The sequence below is a fragment of the Syzygium oleosum genome, unplaced genomic scaffold (genome assembly GCF_021117445.2).
Source record: "Syzygium oleosum isolate NSW1041296 unplaced genomic scaffold, Sole_v2.1 Sole_v2.01, whole genome shotgun sequence".
Classification (NCBI taxonomy): Eukaryota; Viridiplantae; Streptophyta; class Magnoliopsida; order Myrtales; family Myrtaceae; genus Syzygium; species Syzygium oleosum.
In genome coordinates, this window is record NW_026607485.1 from 11,911,520 (window position 1) to 11,929,522 (window position 18,003).

Consider the following 18,003-nt stretch of genomic DNA (forward strand, 5'->3'; position numbering starts at 1 on the left):
GTATTTGTAACTCGATATTGATACTAATAGTAAAGGAATTGCCTAGTGCGGCATCGTGGTTTTCTCTTTTTAACTCTGAAAGGATTTTTCACGTAAAAATTCACGTCTTTTTCTCTTTCATTGTATTTTTAAGAACTGGTACCAAAGCCTGGTTTGACGGAATTGGAGGAGCAATGAAAATGGACGAAGGGAAGGGGAAGATCGATCGGTGTGTCGGCAAGGACTTTGCTTTCTAGAAGATGAAAATTGAGAATGTGTTGTGTCAGAATAACCTACAGCAGGCTCTATCGAGAGGGAAATCAAATTCGATCAAAGAAGAAGATCGTGAGAAACTTTGGCCATCGTGAAGATCAGCCTCCAAGTTGGAGATTGATGAAGGTTTGGAGTCCAATTATGGAAAGTACTAATACCAAAGGTATATATGTAATTTTCATCATAACTTTATATGCTCTAAACTCCTCTATATGTTGGGGCAATCTCCCTCACATTTGTAAATCGATACTAATATTGATAATAAAGAAATTGTCCGGTGCGGCACATTGGTTTTTCCCTTTCTGATTCTAAAAAGGTTTTTCACATAAAAATTCACTCATTTTCTTCTCTAATTTTTCTTTGTCACATATAGCCTTCCTAATGATAAGGCTAATCCTTTTTTAACATGCGTATTGGGCTATATGAGCTATTGGTCCATTTTGTGTGTTCGAGTGGACTTTCACCATTAAGCGTACTTACACCTCTATCCTCTTTCATTGGGTAATGACTTAATTTTCTTGATAGTTGGTCATGGATCTGAAATGGGACACTAAATATCAACATTCTAGCGTCGTGGCGGTCATAAATTTCAAATCGAAATAATCAATATCTCCAAAATCCTAAAAATATTAACGATGAGAAAACGAAAGGAAAGAAAATTCTGCAACAATTACCCGGTCCCACATCACTCGTTCAATTGACGGCCCCATCAAGAGCTCTGTGATGCATTGCGTAGAGCAATTCTCGATGAATCAAGCTCCAAAGCCTCGGCCAACTTCATGGACTGAAAATCAAAGTCAAGCTCTAGAGTCTGCTCCAGTTCCCAGTGACCTTCATCCATTCAAGTTGAAGCTGATCGAGGCATTCAAACCTTCGGGAAGATACAGAAACGAAGCTCTACTGGATTCAACTCTCGATGACCCCGACATGTTTCGATCTTCTAAGGTCGAGTTCATTCCAATCATGTTATTAACACCCTGGCGATTTTCAAAATGCCAAAGTTCATGAATCAAAGAATGAGAAATTCCGTCAGGTCAAGTCATTAAGATCCTTTCATCGACCTTGATCGGATTTCCATCGGGTCAAGCTTGAATACCTTGAAGAATGTTCGAGTCCAGTGGTTTATTTCAAGATCTAACACTCGAATAGAGCTTCATGAGAAGTAATGGATTGGAGTTGCTTGTAACTAAGCACTTTTGATAACATAAGATCTAACACACGATTTCTAATCTTATTCTTGCACATAAACCTAATTGTGTGCATACATATAAATTGATATTAGGGTCCGTTTGTTTAAAGGGAAATTATTTTTTCAACTTTCTAGTATTTAGACAATAGAAAGCTAATTGATTTACTGAAAATACTTTTTGAGAATTGAAAACAGGCTTAGATAGGTGAAAAATGATTTTTCATTCTAGTAAGAAGGAAATCACTTCCTCTAAATTACCAAATGAATGAAAACTAATCATTTTTTATGATGATTTTCATAAAAAAATATTTTTTTTCATGAAGGTTTAAGTGAAACAGTCACATTTTTATTGTTTTTCAAATATGTGAAAACACTAATATCAAACCAAATCAAATTAAATTCAGCGTGTGCATTTTTTGTACACTTGAAGGAGAGGAACATTTCCAAGCTAATTGAGCCCCTCTCTCTCTCTCACTGACACACATGAAATTCTTTATCAATTCAGTGGGAATTTCTCAGACTGTGCGTTGTGCAGTTGGTACTGTGGACTGCAACTGTAGTTTGATGGACCTTTGCCTATTTGCGTTTGCTTGTGGGAGTGCATCTTTCAGATTGGCATTATTTAAGGGAAGAAAAAGGAAATAAGAGAGAGAGAGGGAGGGAGGGGGGGGACATTATGGTCAATTCCTAAAGGAGCTGTCAATCAATGCTAAAGAGAGAGCAAACAAAATCATGTTATTCCTCCTAATTTTCAACAAATATATGCATTTTTTTATAACACAGATGGACAGTACCCCCTTTATGCTGTCTCCATCCATCACCTCCAACCTCACTTTCATCCTCTTCCCATTTCCACAAAAAGCCCTAGACCTGTTTCTCTTTCCTAAGCTACTTGCCAATCTTGCTCTCTCTCTCTCTCTTCAATGAGTGCTTTCTGAGATTGGGCTAGACACATCGGAGTCTGCTTCCCCTTTTTTCAGGAAGGAGGAGAGAAGAGGGAAAAAAAACACATCTGCCAATCTTTCATTTCATAGTTTTTCCAGAAGAGAAAGTTTCTTCAGAAGCCAACCCAACATCATGTAATTAAGAAGCTAGCTTTTCCAAGTTTTCTTGGATTTGTTCAAGCTGATATCGATGATCCTCACAGCCACCAAACTCCAAGAAGAGAGACAAACCCTAGCTATTGTTCTTGCTCTCTCGTCACTTTCACATGGATGCTGTAATACCTAATCTCTCTCTCCCTCTCTGTCTCTCTGTCTCTTGAGTTATTGAGATCTTCCCTGAGCTGATCATCAAGTAACTGATTTTCAGGTTCTCTCTTGCTTCGGTAACAGTGCAATTAACTCCCCTTATTATATTCCCAGAAAACCCAGCTTCCATACACGGCTTCAGATTTCGCTGACCTATGCATGTATACTCTCTCTATCTCTCTCTCTCTCTCTCTCTCTCTGTTCAGGTGTGCTCTTGGGAGACTTCCTTGTCTTGACCATTAGGCGCTCAGTTTGTGCAAAACATCTCGCCCAGTGATCACACGCAAGTAACTTCAAGAAGGAGCATGATGAATTCGCTTCCGGAACTTGATTCCATCACAGCCCTCAATCCCACCAGCACCAACTCCATAACCACCGTTGCCTCATCATCCTCCTCTTCTTCCACTTCCCCCTCGACAATAACCACTGCTGCCGCCGGCACGGCGGCGACCACGTCGAGCCGATATGAGAACCAGAAGCGCCGGGACTGGAACACCTTCGGGCAGTACCTCCGCAACCACCGGCCGCCGCTATCGCTCTCCAGGTGCAGCGGCGCCCACGTCCTCGAGTTCCTCCGGTACCTGGACCAGTTCGGCAAGACCAAGGTCCACACCCAGCTCTGCCCCTTCTTCGGCCACCCGAGCCCGCCTGCCCCCTGCCCATGCCCGCTCCGCCAGGCGTGGGGCAGCCTTGACGCCCTCGTGGGCCGCCTCCGCGCAGCCTTCGAGGAGAACGGCGGGAAGCCCGAGGCCAACCCCTTCGGCGCGCGGGCGGTGAGGCTGTACCTCCGTGAGGTCCGGGACTCTCAGGCCAAGGCCAGGGGGATCAGCTACGAGAAGAAGAAGAGAAAGAAGCCGCCCCAAGCCCCCATGATCGCGGCAGCCGGTCGGGTTGAAAATCAGTAAGGAAAAAGTACTCTTAGCATGTGGCAGGATCAATAATCGAACTTCGTCGAATTCTAGCTATAAGTTTAAATGGTTAGATATGCGACAGTACCATATATCGAAGTTATTCAGTCTATGTATGTCGTGTCTGCATAGTGCATCATATGGTGAAAGACCTTGTTCTATAAAAAGCACCATTACGATAGCAAGTGCTTGCTCCTTATATGTTTTTCCATTATTGGATGCTAAAAAAGAAGAGAGAGCCACAAGAGGAGAGACAGTGTTATACTTTTAGAAGTGGGTTCAAATTATGCAGCGTATGTATCAAATCTGTAGTGAAGATCCAAAGCGTCACATAAAACTTCCACTTTGTCAGCTGCCTAATGTGTACTTGGCGAAACCCATGACGCTGAATGAGGAGCAGAAATGGATTTGCAGATCTTGTTTGGTTGGGTTTTCTCCCCCATTTCATGTGCCATTTTAATTCGAATCTATTTTTTATTAGGTATTGTCAAATCAACTTGGTCATAAGATATGATGGAGATATATAACTTTGCAAAAAGATATCGTGTCAGATTTGTCCAGCACTGTGTATATATCTTGTTGGGTTTTTGGTATTGCATATGGTACTGAGTGGTGGCATTTGCTTTTCACTCCTTTCGCTTCCCAAGTCTAATTTGTTTGCTTTTCTTGTCACTTTGACATGATTATCGTTGATTTAGTTAGAAAACACGCAAAGTCTAGTGTTTGCATGCCTAATTTGGTTCTAGTGTCGTCGAATGAAAGGAATAAAATAAGAGGGGCTCAACAAAATCTTATGCTTCGGCTTTCCATCTCTTCAAAACCAAGGAATTTTTCATTTTTTTCCATGTGCTGTGAATACTATAATAAAGGCCTCATTTATGAGGCAATTCAGAACCGCCTCATTTCCTTTCATAGTGTCAAATCAATCTTGATGTCCCCTGAAGAGTAGCTACATCATTAAATAAGAGAAGACCATTTTGCATAATGTCTATAACCGTTGACCGTTCTTAGTTGTCTCTGTTGAGCATGGTAAGTTCACATATGAAACGACCCTCGTGTTTTTTGTAAAGAAGAGTCTATCAAGAACAATGTTGATTGCACCGACTCATATGAGTCCGGCATGGTGCATTGCCATGATATATTAGGCGAAATCGGCTCACACTGCTGAACATTCGTTGCATGTTCCAACTTCTTCTAGTTTACGCTATATTGTGCACGAGTGAGGGTGTTCTGGACTTGGTTTTGGTATGGTTTCTTGGTTAAAGGTTTTACCAAAAAGGCCTAAGTGATCTTTGTACTTATATGTGAAGTGAAACAACTAAGCCTCTAGAGTGTATTGTCATATGTGTCAATGATGTTCTTTTATTATAGCTTAGTTTGGATTTATAAGGACAAGGTTCATGTCTCTAGCTATCTACAATGTAGAAACCTTTTGAGACCGTGCTTGAGTTTATAACAACTTGACACAAAGGGGTGATGATACGCGATTGTTGTGAATCTTGTTGGTCATTCTACGCATGATGCATTCTAGGTTGCCTAGGCTTTCCATTGCCAATGATGCTTGGCCCGTCCTTATTGTCATCCACATAGGAAGAGAAAACTAGAGAACCATGCGAAGCACTTAATCATTGGAATTCTTCAATACAAAGGAATTATAATTACATTGATTTGTGGCTGTTGCTTGCAATGGAAGTGCAGAATGGTTTTCGTACTAGAAAGTGGGGACTTCATCAAATTCTCATACATAGAGTATATGCATCCGCATCACCAATTTGAAGCACATATTATACTTAATCATGATGCAGTTGTCTGTCTTACTTTTATATAAACTCTTCTCTGGAGAGTTGGTGCTCGGTAGATGAATTGTGGGGCTTGTTTGATGCACCGGTGGAATTAGAACACACCAAGAGAAATGCTAAATCTATGAGCCATATTTGCACTCAGTAATCCCTCCCGATTAAACTAGAAGCGAAACTGTGAGTTGTTCATGAGTGTATGCGCCTGAGTACGTGTGCTTGAGATGAAAGATTGATGGTGATTCCTTTTTAATCTGCATGATCACGATCGATGTCTAGCTCTAATTCTTTACAAACTTTACCCTGTTGAGCTAGAATTTAACTTCTTTATAGCTAGTTTTTACAAATTTGCAGCACTCAGTAACAGTCTGGACGAGATATCTCGCTGTGAAAGATGGCCGAGTTGTGAATATTAGTTTAGTTTCGGTCACAATGTGCATCATATCGCTCACAAACGGCTTTTGTGTCAATCTGCCTTTTGCTAATTCCAACTGCATGCACCTTCATGCTGAACTTTCTTCGGTGAAGAAGCACTCTTTTTACTGGACTACATTTTAGGTACTGATCTGATCCTCTGAGTATTCATCGTCTCTTCTAGGCTAGGGGTTGCATTTGCTGGGAGGACATACATCCAGTTCTTATGATTGCTGAAAAGTATTGAGAGAAATTTATTCTTGTATATTTCTTTTTTCTAAAGGGTATTTTTCAAATCATTATACTTTTTGTATGATGATTTACAAGTTGTGGACATCACCCAAATGAAAAATTACGCGCATATAAGCTTCAATGGTTGTAAAGCACTAATCCTCGTTTTGGTTCTATATAAATAATACACCATAAAACCTTTCATAAAGTCGGTTTTCGTCTCTTATTACTGGAGTTTGAAAACAACTCAACACAGCAATTTCTTGTTTCTTGGTTTCTGTGAGGCCTGTTATCAGAAAATTCAAAAGTTCTACGAGCTGCTAAAGACATTTGTTAACCAGCTTTCACTTTTGAAGTATCCCCATCTCATTCGAGGGTTTCGCCCAATTTGGGCGCACCTAGCATATTTTTTTGCAGTTGCAAGATCGTGGTCAATTTTCTTCACAATCAACTTCTTTTTTCACTTCTTTGAAGATACTAATTAGTTTAACATGAAAGCTCTTAGTCATGGTTAGAAAGTTCGAATATCAAGTCGGCTCGTTCTTGGTCGTGTTGACTGTTTCTGCAGGCGAATCAAATTCCTAAAGGAATAAGGTTTAGGAATTTTTTCTCATACTATTCTTGAATAATCCATAGTTCCATTTCCGAACTTCTTTCTTTCTTTTCGCATTGCTTACGGAGATTGAAAACTATGAAACTCCGATTTGCACTTCGGATAGTTCTATTCATACATCCTAGGACGCGATTAGTATGAGATATGTCTGAGAAAATCTCGCCAAAGGATAAGTACGTCGTTATTGCTGGTCATGTTCGAGCCGTGTTTTGATTTCGTGTCCAAAATAGCCGTGCCCGTAGGGATGCACGCCGCTTAATCTTTTGAGATTAAAGAGAAAGTAAATTTCTATTCCAAAATGATGTATTAATCTTTTAGAAGATACATTAAGTACACTCGGGACAATCTGTGTAGATTTATTCAATATAAAGATCCATCAGAATCTACAAGCCGAAATATACAATAAGATAGAGATAAGAGCAAGGGGAAGTACATAAGCTTTTTCACGTAGGCCATTGGGAAGTATCGAAGTTTAGAAAGGGCTAGATGTAGAATGCACGATATAAGAATCTACGTCACGGTTTAGATGCCATTACATAACATGACATGTGTTAGGCGAGGCACGCGTGACATGAAATAGGTGATTTGACATGTGACATGTCCTTAAGATACAACATGCAAGCGAATGATTCCTATATATGTTTTGATATGCATGTACTACGTAGGATGGTACAACTCGATTGACTGGTCCGGCGGAAGGCTGATGCGGAATGGTTCGAACCAATAGATTGGGAATTCAAATATCTTGAACGTTCTTGGTCCGATAGTGATAATACATGCAACGTTTTTTTAATCTAATCCATTTAGGCCATCATGTTTTGAATTCATAGAGCATTTACGGACAGCGTGGCTTGGGAATTTGATGTCGGATCTAAGCGAATGAGGTGTTGTTGGAAACATGTTTTGAGCTAGACCTTTAATTAAAAAAAATTATGGGTATTAGGGTGCATTTGATTTAGCAATTGCAAAGCCCTTTGGGGCTTTAAAGTCCATTGGGAAAATGCAAATGGCATTTGGCAATTTTTTTAGAGAGCCTTGAGGAAATGCAACCAAGGGCCTCTAAAGGCCTTGAGCCCAAGGTAGGTCCGGAGGTGCTTCGAGGTGTTGCATTTCCGAAATACAAATACAATTTTGATCTTCCAACTTTGCCCTCGCTTAATTTTCATAATGCTGAAAATGTCTTCTCCTCTCGCGACCTCTCCGACGGTTCAAGCTGCCTGTGATGCCAGATCTAGCTGCCAGCAAGCCAGTATGGCGCTTGCCAGCCACCCCTGAGGTCGCACGACCTCAGGCGACGTCGCCCGAGGCGCGGGAACCCCGGCAACGCCACCTGAGGTCACTTGGGTCACATCGTCTAGGTCGCACGACCCAAGCGATGCCTCTTGAGGTCGTGCAACCTCAAGCATAACCTAGATCGCATCGTCCAGGTTGCGCAATCATGGAGACGCCACCTGAGGTCCCGCGACCTCAAGTTTTGCCCAGGTTGCGTGACCCAGGCGAAGCTTGAGGTTGCACAACCTCTAGCAGCCTTGCCTGAGGCTAGTCGATGGTAGCTGAATTTTGCTTGCAAATATTTTGAGATTTTTTTTTCAAGAAAACTTAGCAAAAGTATTTTACAAAGTGTAATTTTTACCAAACGGCATTTAACTCAAAATTGTTTCCCAATGTATTTTAAAATACACTTTACCAAACACTATTTGAATTTCGGAAAAACAACTTTAACCCAAAGGACTTTGCATTTTTCCAAGGACATTCTCCCAAAACCGAACTAAACGCACCCTTAATAGCTCTTTCTATATTTATTTATTTTGAGAAATATTTGACATTCAACTTCTCCCTCGTTCCAATTCTCAAGCTTGTGATTTCTTCCATGCAATTCAATTCTTTTTTTTTTTCAAATATTTAACGTCACTAATACAGTTAAAAGTCTTTTTCGAGATCTGGGTAATTAGATTTGTGCAAACAAGGGTGTTGCCAGAAAGAATTGTGATGCAAAAAACTATTGTATTATGTCAATTTAAAGGTGGAGAAACCGATTTTTCACGGGTCTTTGTCAAACTTTCGAGCAATCCTCGAACTTTCTTCAGTACCTTCGGTCGAAATCGAGTCCTTTGTCCCACTCTTTTTTTGTGTGGATAGGACTGTTATGAATGTGAAGCATGAGAAATGTTTAATGCATCAAAAGAGAGTCGGGACAGACCTGGAAAACAAAAAAAAGGGTTCGGATGGGCCGTGCGTGCCGGCCTGGCCGATGCTCCGGGCCCATGCCCATCACGGGGCCGGCCTATTATTTAACTTTTTTTTTTACCGTAAAAAAGTCGAATTCTAGTATGATCCCCCCCAAAAAAAAGTATTTCATTTATTGACTGTCAATTGTAAGGTGAAATCGAAATAAATGGACCACCCGGACATATTGCGACTGAGGTAGACTCGGGCACGAGTGGCTCCTCTCCATTTTTAGACCATAGGCGAAACTTCACTAGTGTTATTTTACAAACTATGCGACTGGTGTTGATCCGGCAATTACCTGATCACGAAGAATTGCCACACGTTAGAGGCTGCTCTCCTCGTAGGATGAGCCAAACGGTACAATTCTCGTTCGATATGCTTGCGGATTGTGAAGCATGAAAGAGTCGTGCGTGCGTGCGTGCTTGTTGTAGAGGAATTTGTGGTTTGCCGTTGGCCCAAATGCCCCCTATCTATGGAACAAGTTTTTAGTGTTGAAGGGTCGGTTTGCTTTGCAAAAAAAAATTAGTATTTTTGGAAAATGCTTTTTAATAAGTCATTTTCCAGAAAAAAATGACAATATTCTCAGTATTTGGCTGAAATTTGAAAATGAATTGGAAATTATTTTCCGTCGTTTGGAAAGGAGAACCTGATTTTATTTCTTAAAAGACATTCAATATTTGTGTGATAAAAGGGATGCCTAATCGCTCAGGTCCCGATCATAGGAGCTGGGGTTTCTCGGGTTAAAACCATTGAAAACCTGAGCACGAGCGACAGGGACTCGCCCGGCCTTGATGGACCTAGGCCGGTATCGATAACTTGGGCGCGGGAGCCGAAAACTCAAGGACGGCCACCAGGGAGCCCAGCACGAGCACTGGAGTCTTGGCCCTAATCTCGAGGGACTTGGGCCTAGCCTTTATGGACTCGAGCTTGTTTGCTAATGAGCTAAGGTTGAGCGCCGATGACATGGACACAGGAACTGAGTACTTGGACATGGATACGGACACAAGCATGGGCACGGGCATCGGGGTCCTGACCCCGGCCTTAGGAGACCAAGGCCCTGACTTGGGCGCAGGAGTTTGGTACCTGAGCATGGCCATCGAGGACCTAGGCATGGGCATTAAGATCTCGGGCCCGGCCTTTTTGTGGACTTGTGCTTAAACGCCAATGACTTGAGTACCGGAGCCGAGTACTTGGGCACAATCACAAGACGCTCGCATGGGTACTAGGGACTCATGCCCGGCCTTCGTGGACCTGTGCCAAAGCGTTGATGACTTGGGCGTAAGAGGCAGGTACCTGGGCACCGTCGTCGATAACCCGAGCATGGGCACCAGGGTCTGGGGCCTGACCTCAAGCCCAACCTTTGTGGACCTGAACCCAGTTTTTGAGGAGCTAGCTCTTGCCTTAATGGACTTGGACCAAGATGTGGGCATCGGGGTCTCAGGCTTGACCTCTATTGACCCGAGCTCGACCTTCAAGGACCTAGGCTTAGGCATAAGTGTTCCCCATGCCCAAGTGCCGAGGTCTTTGGTCTAAGCGTCGATGTTTGGTCATATTTTAGAAAAATGATTATTGATTGTTAAAAGCGAAAATCATTTTTCTAAATTTTAAGCATATATTTCTATTGACTATGAAAAGATTATCCGTTCACTCATTTTCCTGAGAGATTCAAATGCCGAAAAGGAAAAGGGCCTCGCCAGCCAGGCCTAGCAAGTTCCATTATGCTAAAAGACCGTGCCAAGCCGAACCCATCTCATGCCACCCATCTGTTGGGACTTTGGGGGCCATGAGCAGTAGTAGCCCGACGGCTACGGAATCGGTGGGCCTCAACTACTAAACGGCAAACGGCCTCTGATTTGACCAGTGGTCATCGGCCCGGGCCTCGGCACGGCATGGCCAGGGCCGAGCGGGCATGAACCACCACTACATGGCACAATGGCTCCTCAAACCAGGGGGGGTGGAAATGAAGGCAGAAGTTGATTAAATGGAAAGGGCGGGACCTCAAAAATCCACGAGCCTCATCGCGACGGTGGCGCTCGGCCTCGATCGTCATCGTTGAGGGCGAGACCTTATCCTCCCTCAAAACGAATTCAGCAAAAATCCTCTTTTGACTTTGGTGGGTTAAAGCAACGATAGATCTCAATCTCGTGAAGGTAACCACCAAGTTTCATCCGCAAACATTATCAGCTCCCGCTTTCTCTTTTTTTTTCAAGAACTGAAAAATGCTTGCTTTTTAAATTCCTTTATCGGATAAGGACACTAGTAGTCTCTAAACTTTGACTCAATGTATAACGTGGCTCATGAATTTTTAATTTGTTCAATGTGGTCTATGAGATTTTGCCCGATGTGCAATATGGTCCCTAAACTCTTAAATTGTTCAGTGTGATCCCCAGATTTTTTATCCACGTTCAATTTAGTCCCTAAATTTTATGAAAATATTCAATGTTGTCTAGACCACATTGCACATTGTGCTAGAGTTTAGGGATTATATCGAACAAATTAAAAGTTCATGAATCACCCAAAGTTAGGGAACCATTTGTATCGTTATTTCTTATCTTTTAATCGCGTTCGCATATTTATCGATAGGTATTACTTTTCAAAGTGCACATCGAAAATCTGCCCCATCCATCACAATAGATTGAATCCGATCCCATTCCATCCCCTCGTGTGATCGAATCGGCCCCGAAAGAACTGGCGGCGCAGCCCCACGCGAACCGGCCGGTCCATTACGGTAAATCTACGGTGCCGCTCTATTCCACATGAATTCGGCTAGGACATTAATTTCACACGGCGAAGAAGGGCGTCTATCGTCGCATCCCGTTCCGTCGAGATGGCGGCGGCGGCGGCGGCGGCGTCTCGAGAGCTTCCCTCCGAGCAGCGACGAGAGAGCTCGTAGCCACCGACAACCCTCCTCTTCTCGCCGGACGACCGCATCATTAAACACTGCGAGTGTGGGTGGCGGGGGAAGTGGGAGTCCCAAGCTGTCTCTCACCTTCTCTCTCTCTTCTCCCCCCACACACCCAAAAATAGGAAAGCCAAAGAGGAGCGAACTCTGAGATCCAATCTAGCACACTGTGGCATTTATTCCCCTTCTTATAGAACCAACCCATTGCCTTGCCCCCTCAGATCTCCCCGTACAAATCTTGGGTCCTTCTCTCTCTCTCTCTTCATTCGCACATTCTCTTGTTGCCCACTCTCCGCTATACGATCCCCCCATTCACCCAGTAAGTTCTTCCCTTTTGCCATTCCTCGTCGCCGTTCTCGTGTTCTTGCTTGTGGGTTTCGCGTGAAGATCGATTCTTGGTCCCGGGATCTGCCCCAGAGCCGCTATATCTGGGTGGTCGGATTGGTTCCGTCGTGGGTCGATGCTTGATCGTGGGAAATTCTTCTTGGGCGCTAGATTCGTCGATATCTGCGGTGGAATTATTGCTTTGGGATTTGTTGGGTAGTCGGATTTGTGGGTTTTTTGTGCCAGATCTCCTTCTTTCGATGGATGGGGCTATCTAGGGGTAGCTGGCTCTCGTTTAGAATTCATCATCCTCCCATTGGTTTTTTGATTCGACTTCATTCTGAAAGGAAGTCATTAAATGCTTTTCGAATAAGGAATGTTTCTTTTCCAGTTCACATAAGCTTTCATCTTTTTTTGGTCGGTGTCGGCAACATTTCTCTTCATGATGACAACTGACTTTTTTTAGTTGATTTGCATCTTGTTGCGGCTGGGATTTTCGATTTAGATCTTGCGAGATAATGTTTTACTTAAGTTACTGATCAATATTCAAAATTTGATTACCTTGCCACTTGTATTGCTCTTGTCATTGCTGTGACGGCTCTCTATTCTCTTTTGCTTGCTGGTACTCTTCGGTCCTTACTCTTGAAGTAGAATTGCTTCCTTCCATGTGGTCATTGTAATGCGCTATAGTCGGTTGCAAAACGAAATCGCCGAGTTTTCTTTATAGAAGTTTGCGATGGTTGGTGCGGTACTGTGGTTTCAGGATTTGGAAATGGTGATTGTGCTTGTGGTTGCCTATGGCTAGCCTGTTTATATCAAAGATCCGTGGCTTTCGCATTTGAAACTAGCAATTGTTGTGCTACTTCTTTTGGACATTAAAGCTCAACTTGAGGCTATTCGATCTCGTGGGTGATGGAGAAACCGCCACATACCTTTCCCGTGTCTTTGCCTATGTCGGCTCTCGTCTATGATGAGATGCTAAACATGAGCATACGCATTACTATTAGTCTTATCCTTTAATCCTTGACTAAAGTGAATTTTTTTTTTTCATTATTTATTTCTACTTCAAGTTGATTATTTAACTTCTTTGATCTGATCTTGCTGTTACTGTGAATTTCCAGGTTTTGTTGCTGTCAAAGCTTTAAGAAGGTCTAATAAGGCACTGTGGGTGTTATTAGTTAGCTGAGATGAGATCTACCATTTGATCTTTCAAGATACGGGGAACTGAAAGGTTCATTTTGAGATAGTAGATTGAAGTATAATAAATGATGAGGGGAAGGTCGGACGGATCCCAAAAGAAGCGCTTAATAACTTCGGTGTGTGTTGTTGCAATCTTTCTTGGTTTTCTATATGCATACTATGGATCGATATTCGGGCACGGTACATCAGCCCTGGAGTATGGCAGCAAGTCATTGAAAAGGCTAGGTTCATCATATTTGGGTGGAGATGATGAAAGCGATGGAAAGCAAGATGAGGCTAAGTTTGGGCAGGAAGATGAAGATGATGCGACAGTAAAGAGCTTCCCAGTAAGTTAATTTTAATGGAAATTGCTTCTGTCATTGTTGATATATATGATCCCTCGTTCTTTAATACAGATGGAGAGAGAAAAATGAAAAGACTAATATCAACATTTGTCATCTACTAAAATAGCGTCTCGTCTCAATTAATTTGGGATCTTTCTGATTGCAGGTTTGCGATGATCGCCATTCTGAATTGATTCCTTGCTTAGATAGGAACCTTATTTACCAAATGAGGTTGAAGCTGGATCTATCTTTGATGGAGCACTATGAGAGACACTGCCCTCTTCCTGAAAGACGGTACAACTGCTTGATTCCTCCTCCTCCAGGGTACAAGGTAAGTTCATGCATCATTTTAGTCGTATTGGGGTAACTTTTAGACTTGTCAGTTCTTTGCTAAAATAGCCATTGTCTTTTTTTTGTTCTTATTTGGTTTTATTCTATGCTACAGGTTCCTATTAAGTGGCCTAAAAGCAGAGATGAAGTTTGGAAAGCAAACATCCCTCATACTCACCTTGCACATGAGAAATCTGACCAGAACTGGATGGTTGTGAAAGGCGAAAAGATAAACTTTCCTGGAGGAGGCACTCATTTTCACTATGGAGCTGATAAGTACATTGCTTCAATGGCCAATGTAAGGATGCTAGTCATTGTAAATAGTTGTAGGCCACCTTAAGATTTTGCTGTGTTTTGCTGCTTGATGCGTGCACTTTCAGGGAAGCAGCATATATAAGTTCTTTAGCATGCTCACCACGAAACATCCATTCATGTGTTGAGTCGTGCTTTTTTTCAGTAGCACGTCGTCTAGAAGATCTCCTAATGTTTGCTGGTGTGAAAATAATGCTATTTTGGCCATCGTTTTGTCAGATGCTCAACTTTTCGAGAAATATTCTGAACAATGAAGGAAGAATAAGGACAGTCTTCGATGTTGGCTGTGGTGTGGCAAGTTTTGGAGGGTATTTACTCGCATCAGACATCATAGCAATGTCCTTGGCACCCAATGACGTGCATCAAAACCAAATTCAGTTTGCTCTGGAGAGAGGGATTCCTGCATATCTCGGTGTCTTAGGGACCAAGAGACTCCCTTATCCTAGTAGGTCCTTCGAGCTCGCGCATTGTTCCCGGTGTAGAATCGATTGGCTTCAAAGAGATGGGATTCTTCTTCTTGAGCTGGATAGGGTTCTCAGACCTGGAGGTTATTTTGCTTACTCTTCTCCTGAAGCATATGCGCAGGACGAGGAGGATCTTAGAATCTGGAAAAAGATGAGTGCCCTTGTTGAACGCATGTGTTGGAGCATAGCTTCGAAGAGGAACCAAACCGTCATTTGGCAAAAACCTCTGACAAATGATTGTTATATGGAAAGAGAACCTGGGACTCAACCACCTCTATGCCGATCTGACGACGATCCGGATGCAGTCTGGGGCGTGCCCATGGAAGCGTGCATTACTCCATACTCTGACCGTGAGTTTCCATTTCATTTGTGTTTTCCCTCGCCAAATTTACATTTTTGTTTGCTTGCTTTTCTTACGATTTGAAGTTCCTCGTTTGTTATGTCCTCCTTTTTAATTAAACAAGACTGCTATGGAAGTCGCTTTAAATTTCTTTTGGGTATTTAAAAAAGCTTTTCAGGAAGAAGTAAACATGCTGGTGTAGTTGATATCTTTTCAAACTATTTATGAGGAGTTTCTAGCACGCTCTCTAGTGGAAGCCAACGGTTGCATAAATGACTTCCTGGAAGTTGGAAATTCTAGATTCTCCTCACATTACTCATGCATTCTAATAAACGGTACTTGTCTTGCCTCCAATGATGAAAGTCCTACGTCCTGAGTGTGTAATGGTAGTAGCATTGTCAAATGACCATTTGGTGAAAGTGCAGAAGTATGCTGTCTGATTGGGGTTCCTGAGCGATAAATGCTTGTGTTGATACAAGGCTTCATCTCTACTATTTCATTTTAAAACCGAATGTAAGATATGGGAGGGTGTTTCCTTTTACACATCACGGGGCTAAATATGTCCTACCTGTTAACAACCTTTAAACACTTCTTACAACTACTTTTATCTTTTTCTCTGTAATATAAATTTGCCGAATCTTTCTCTTTCAATCAAGCTCTAACTTTTGCATAATACCTTTGTATCACTGGAACTTGTGTTTGGATGAATTGTTTGCTGAAGAAGTTAATTCTACTGCCGTATGAAAGTGAATCCTTTTAGAAAGGAAAAGATCAATGAATTACAATATGGTGGTGAAAACTTTAAAGAAGGGTTTTGAACACTGAATCTATGCAATGTATTAAAAGGAAGGATCTAGAATTTTGATCTTATGGAACATATTCTAGAAGATATAAGTGGAAAATCTTCTATGCAATAGACCCTGTGTATGTCTCATCCAGTAGATGCTAGACTGAGTTGGAGAAAACAACTGAAAGATAACTTATTTGTTTTGCTTTTATCAGATGACCATAAAGCTAAGGGGAGTGGATTGGCTCCTTGGCCATCTAGGTTGACTTCCCCTCCTCCTCGACTTGCTGATTTTGGCTATTCGAGAGACATGTTTGAGAAGGACACAGTAAGTTCTGAACAGGCTCCTCTTATCTACTTTTGAATGTCTTGCAGAGCAAGTGATTCCTCTTTCACTGGTTTTTCTTCACAATATCTTGGTATGTTCAGGCACATGGATTGACTTAAGATTTTGTTCTCAGGAAATTTGGCAGCGAAGGGTCAAGAACTATTGGAACTTACTGAGCTCGAAGATCACATCGGACACTTTGAGGAACGTGATGGACATGAAGGCAAACATGGGGTCATTTGCGGCTGCACTGAGAGGAAAGGATGTGTGGGTGATGAATGTCGTCCCTGAAGACGGACCGAACACTCTCAAGCTGATATATGACAGAGGCCTAATTGGCTCTGTTCACAACTGGTATATTCCTACACCCTGTTTGGAACTATGTTGGTAACTTTAGTTTTGTTTGGGCCAATCAAAGGTTATGAAATCCCTTCTTCGTCTGAGTAACAGACTTAGACTTCTTGGTGGATAAGAATAGCTTAAATCTCTACTTTTTTAGTAATACTATGACTGCACATCCTGCTCTTCTAATACCGCTTTATAACCAATTGTTTTCAAAATCTGGGTCAAATACGTGTGGCAGTGCAAGAAAGAGTATTTATAGGTGACATCCAATTAGAAATCGGGTTTTGACTTTCCCAATCTTGATAAGTTCTAAAACAGGCTTTGACTGGTCAAAGTTGGATAACATTTTAATGCAACAGGTGCGAAGCATTTTCAACCTACCCTCGGACTTTTGATCTGCTCCATGCTTGGACTGCCTTTTCGGACATCGAGAGGAAAGGGTGCAGCGCGGAGGATCTCCTCATCGAGATGGACCGTATTCTCAGGCCCACTGGTTTCATAATCATCAGGGACAAGCAACCAGCTATTGATTTTGTCAAGAAATACTTTACAGCTTTGCACTGGGAAGCGGTTGCAACGGGCAACTCGAGCTCAGAACCCGACGAGGACAGAGACGATATCGTGTTGATCGTCCAAAAGAAAATGTGGCTGACAAGTGAAAGTCTCAGGGATGCAGAATAGAAAGCGCCATGCGATCCATGTTTCTTTCCCCTGGGTCGGACGAAGAAGCACGTCCGGTGCAGCGAACATGGTGAAGTCCGGAGAATTTTTATGGTTTGTAGCATTAAGTGATGATGATTCTGCAATTGTTTCAGGTTTTTGTCATGATAATGTTTGTTTGTTTGGTAGGCCAAGGACTACCACATATTATATAGGCCATTATTTATTTGTTTTCCGGTCATTGTTTTTTCCTTGTTATGGAAATGCGATAGGTACGACTTCAGCCTGATCATTGATATTAAAGGCGTCGCCGATGTACTTCTCTTCATGTTAGCCGATCCTTTTTGCAAAGTAGCATGAAGCTTTTGGTTGATGTTTCTCTTGTCCCTTTGGTATGTTTCTCTTCAAACGTTGGTAAACCAAGTTATCTGATAGTCTAATCATGAATGCTGATGCAGTGCTATCAATTATAACGAGTACTAGCTCTCCCAAGAGGACCATTTAAGCATTCTGGGCTTGACTGAGAAATATGCAGGAAAAATGATTTAGAAGAGCATCATTTCAGCATTTACTCTTTTGGATGTTGCATAATCTGGTCTTTTTAGGCCTGGGCCTGACATAAACCTTGACTAGGATGGGAGACTGTAAGTCAACTTACCAATTTAATTTTTTAGGCCAGAAAAAAAAAGTTATTTGTAATTGAAAGACCCAAAAAAAAGCTGTGAAATCTGTAAATTTCCTGAAACAAAAGTGAGAAATTGTGCACCTTTTAGGATGGAACTACTTCTTTTCCCCATAATTACTAT

General features: G+C 42.1%; 2 protein-coding genes across 5 annotated transcripts; both read left to right on the top strand.

Moving 5' to 3' along the window:
* Nucleotides 1–2,292: 2,292 nt before the first annotated feature.
* LOC115663373 (protein LIGHT-DEPENDENT SHORT HYPOCOTYLS 4-like) lies at nt 2,293–3,784 on the top strand. Of its 4 annotated transcripts, XM_056320459.1 has the most exons (3): nt 2,293–2,660; nt 2,753–2,768; nt 2,898–3,784. In XM_056320459.1, exon 3 carries the CDS (start codon nt 2,997–2,999, stop codon nt 3,594–3,596), a length of 600 nt encoding a protein of 199 aa, XP_056176434.1. In that variant the 5' UTR covers nt 2,293–2,660; nt 2,753–2,768; nt 2,898–2,996; the 3' UTR covers nt 3,597–3,784. The 4 variants fall into 4 exon arrangements, with proteins under 4 accessions (XP_056176434.1, XP_056176431.1, XP_056176428.1 ...); XM_056320456.1 differs by having other exon boundaries at nt 2,293–2,768; XM_056320453.1 differs by lacking the exon at nt 2,753–2,768 and having other exon boundaries at nt 2,293–2,752.
* Nucleotides 3,785–11,954: 8,170 nt separating this feature from the next.
* Nucleotides 11,955–17,525, top strand: LOC115663371 (probable methyltransferase PMT3). The gene is made up of 8 exons (XM_030585380.2): nt 11,955–12,103; nt 13,230–13,634; nt 13,798–13,962; nt 14,077–14,259; nt 14,493–15,087; nt 16,080–16,192; nt 16,326–16,546; nt 16,897–17,525. Exons 2-8 carry the CDS (start codon nt 13,374–13,376, stop codon nt 17,216–17,218), a joined length of 1,860 nt encoding a protein of 619 aa, XP_030441240.1. The 5' UTR covers nt 11,955–12,103; nt 13,230–13,373; the 3' UTR covers nt 17,219–17,525.
* The last annotated feature ends 478 nt before the right edge of the window (nt 17,526–18,003 follow it).

Bases quoted from the DNA above. Each gene is read 5' to 3' on its own strand.
- LOC115663373 (XM_056320456.1), top strand. From the start codon at position 2,997: ATGATGAATTCGCTTCCGGAACTTGATTCCATCACAGCCCTCAATCCC.
- LOC115663371 (XM_030585380.2), top strand. From the start codon at position 13,374: ATGATGAGGGGAAGGTCGGACGGATCCCAAAAGAAGCGCTTAATAACT. The intron at 15,088-16,079 runs GTGAGTTTCCAT...TGCTTTTATCAG, and splicing joins CATTACTCCATACTCTGACC to ATGACCATAAAGCTAAGGGG. The intron at 16,193-16,325 runs GTAAGTTCTGAA...TTTTGTTCTCAG, and splicing joins ACATGTTTGAGAAGGACACA to GAAATTTGGCAGCGAAGGGT.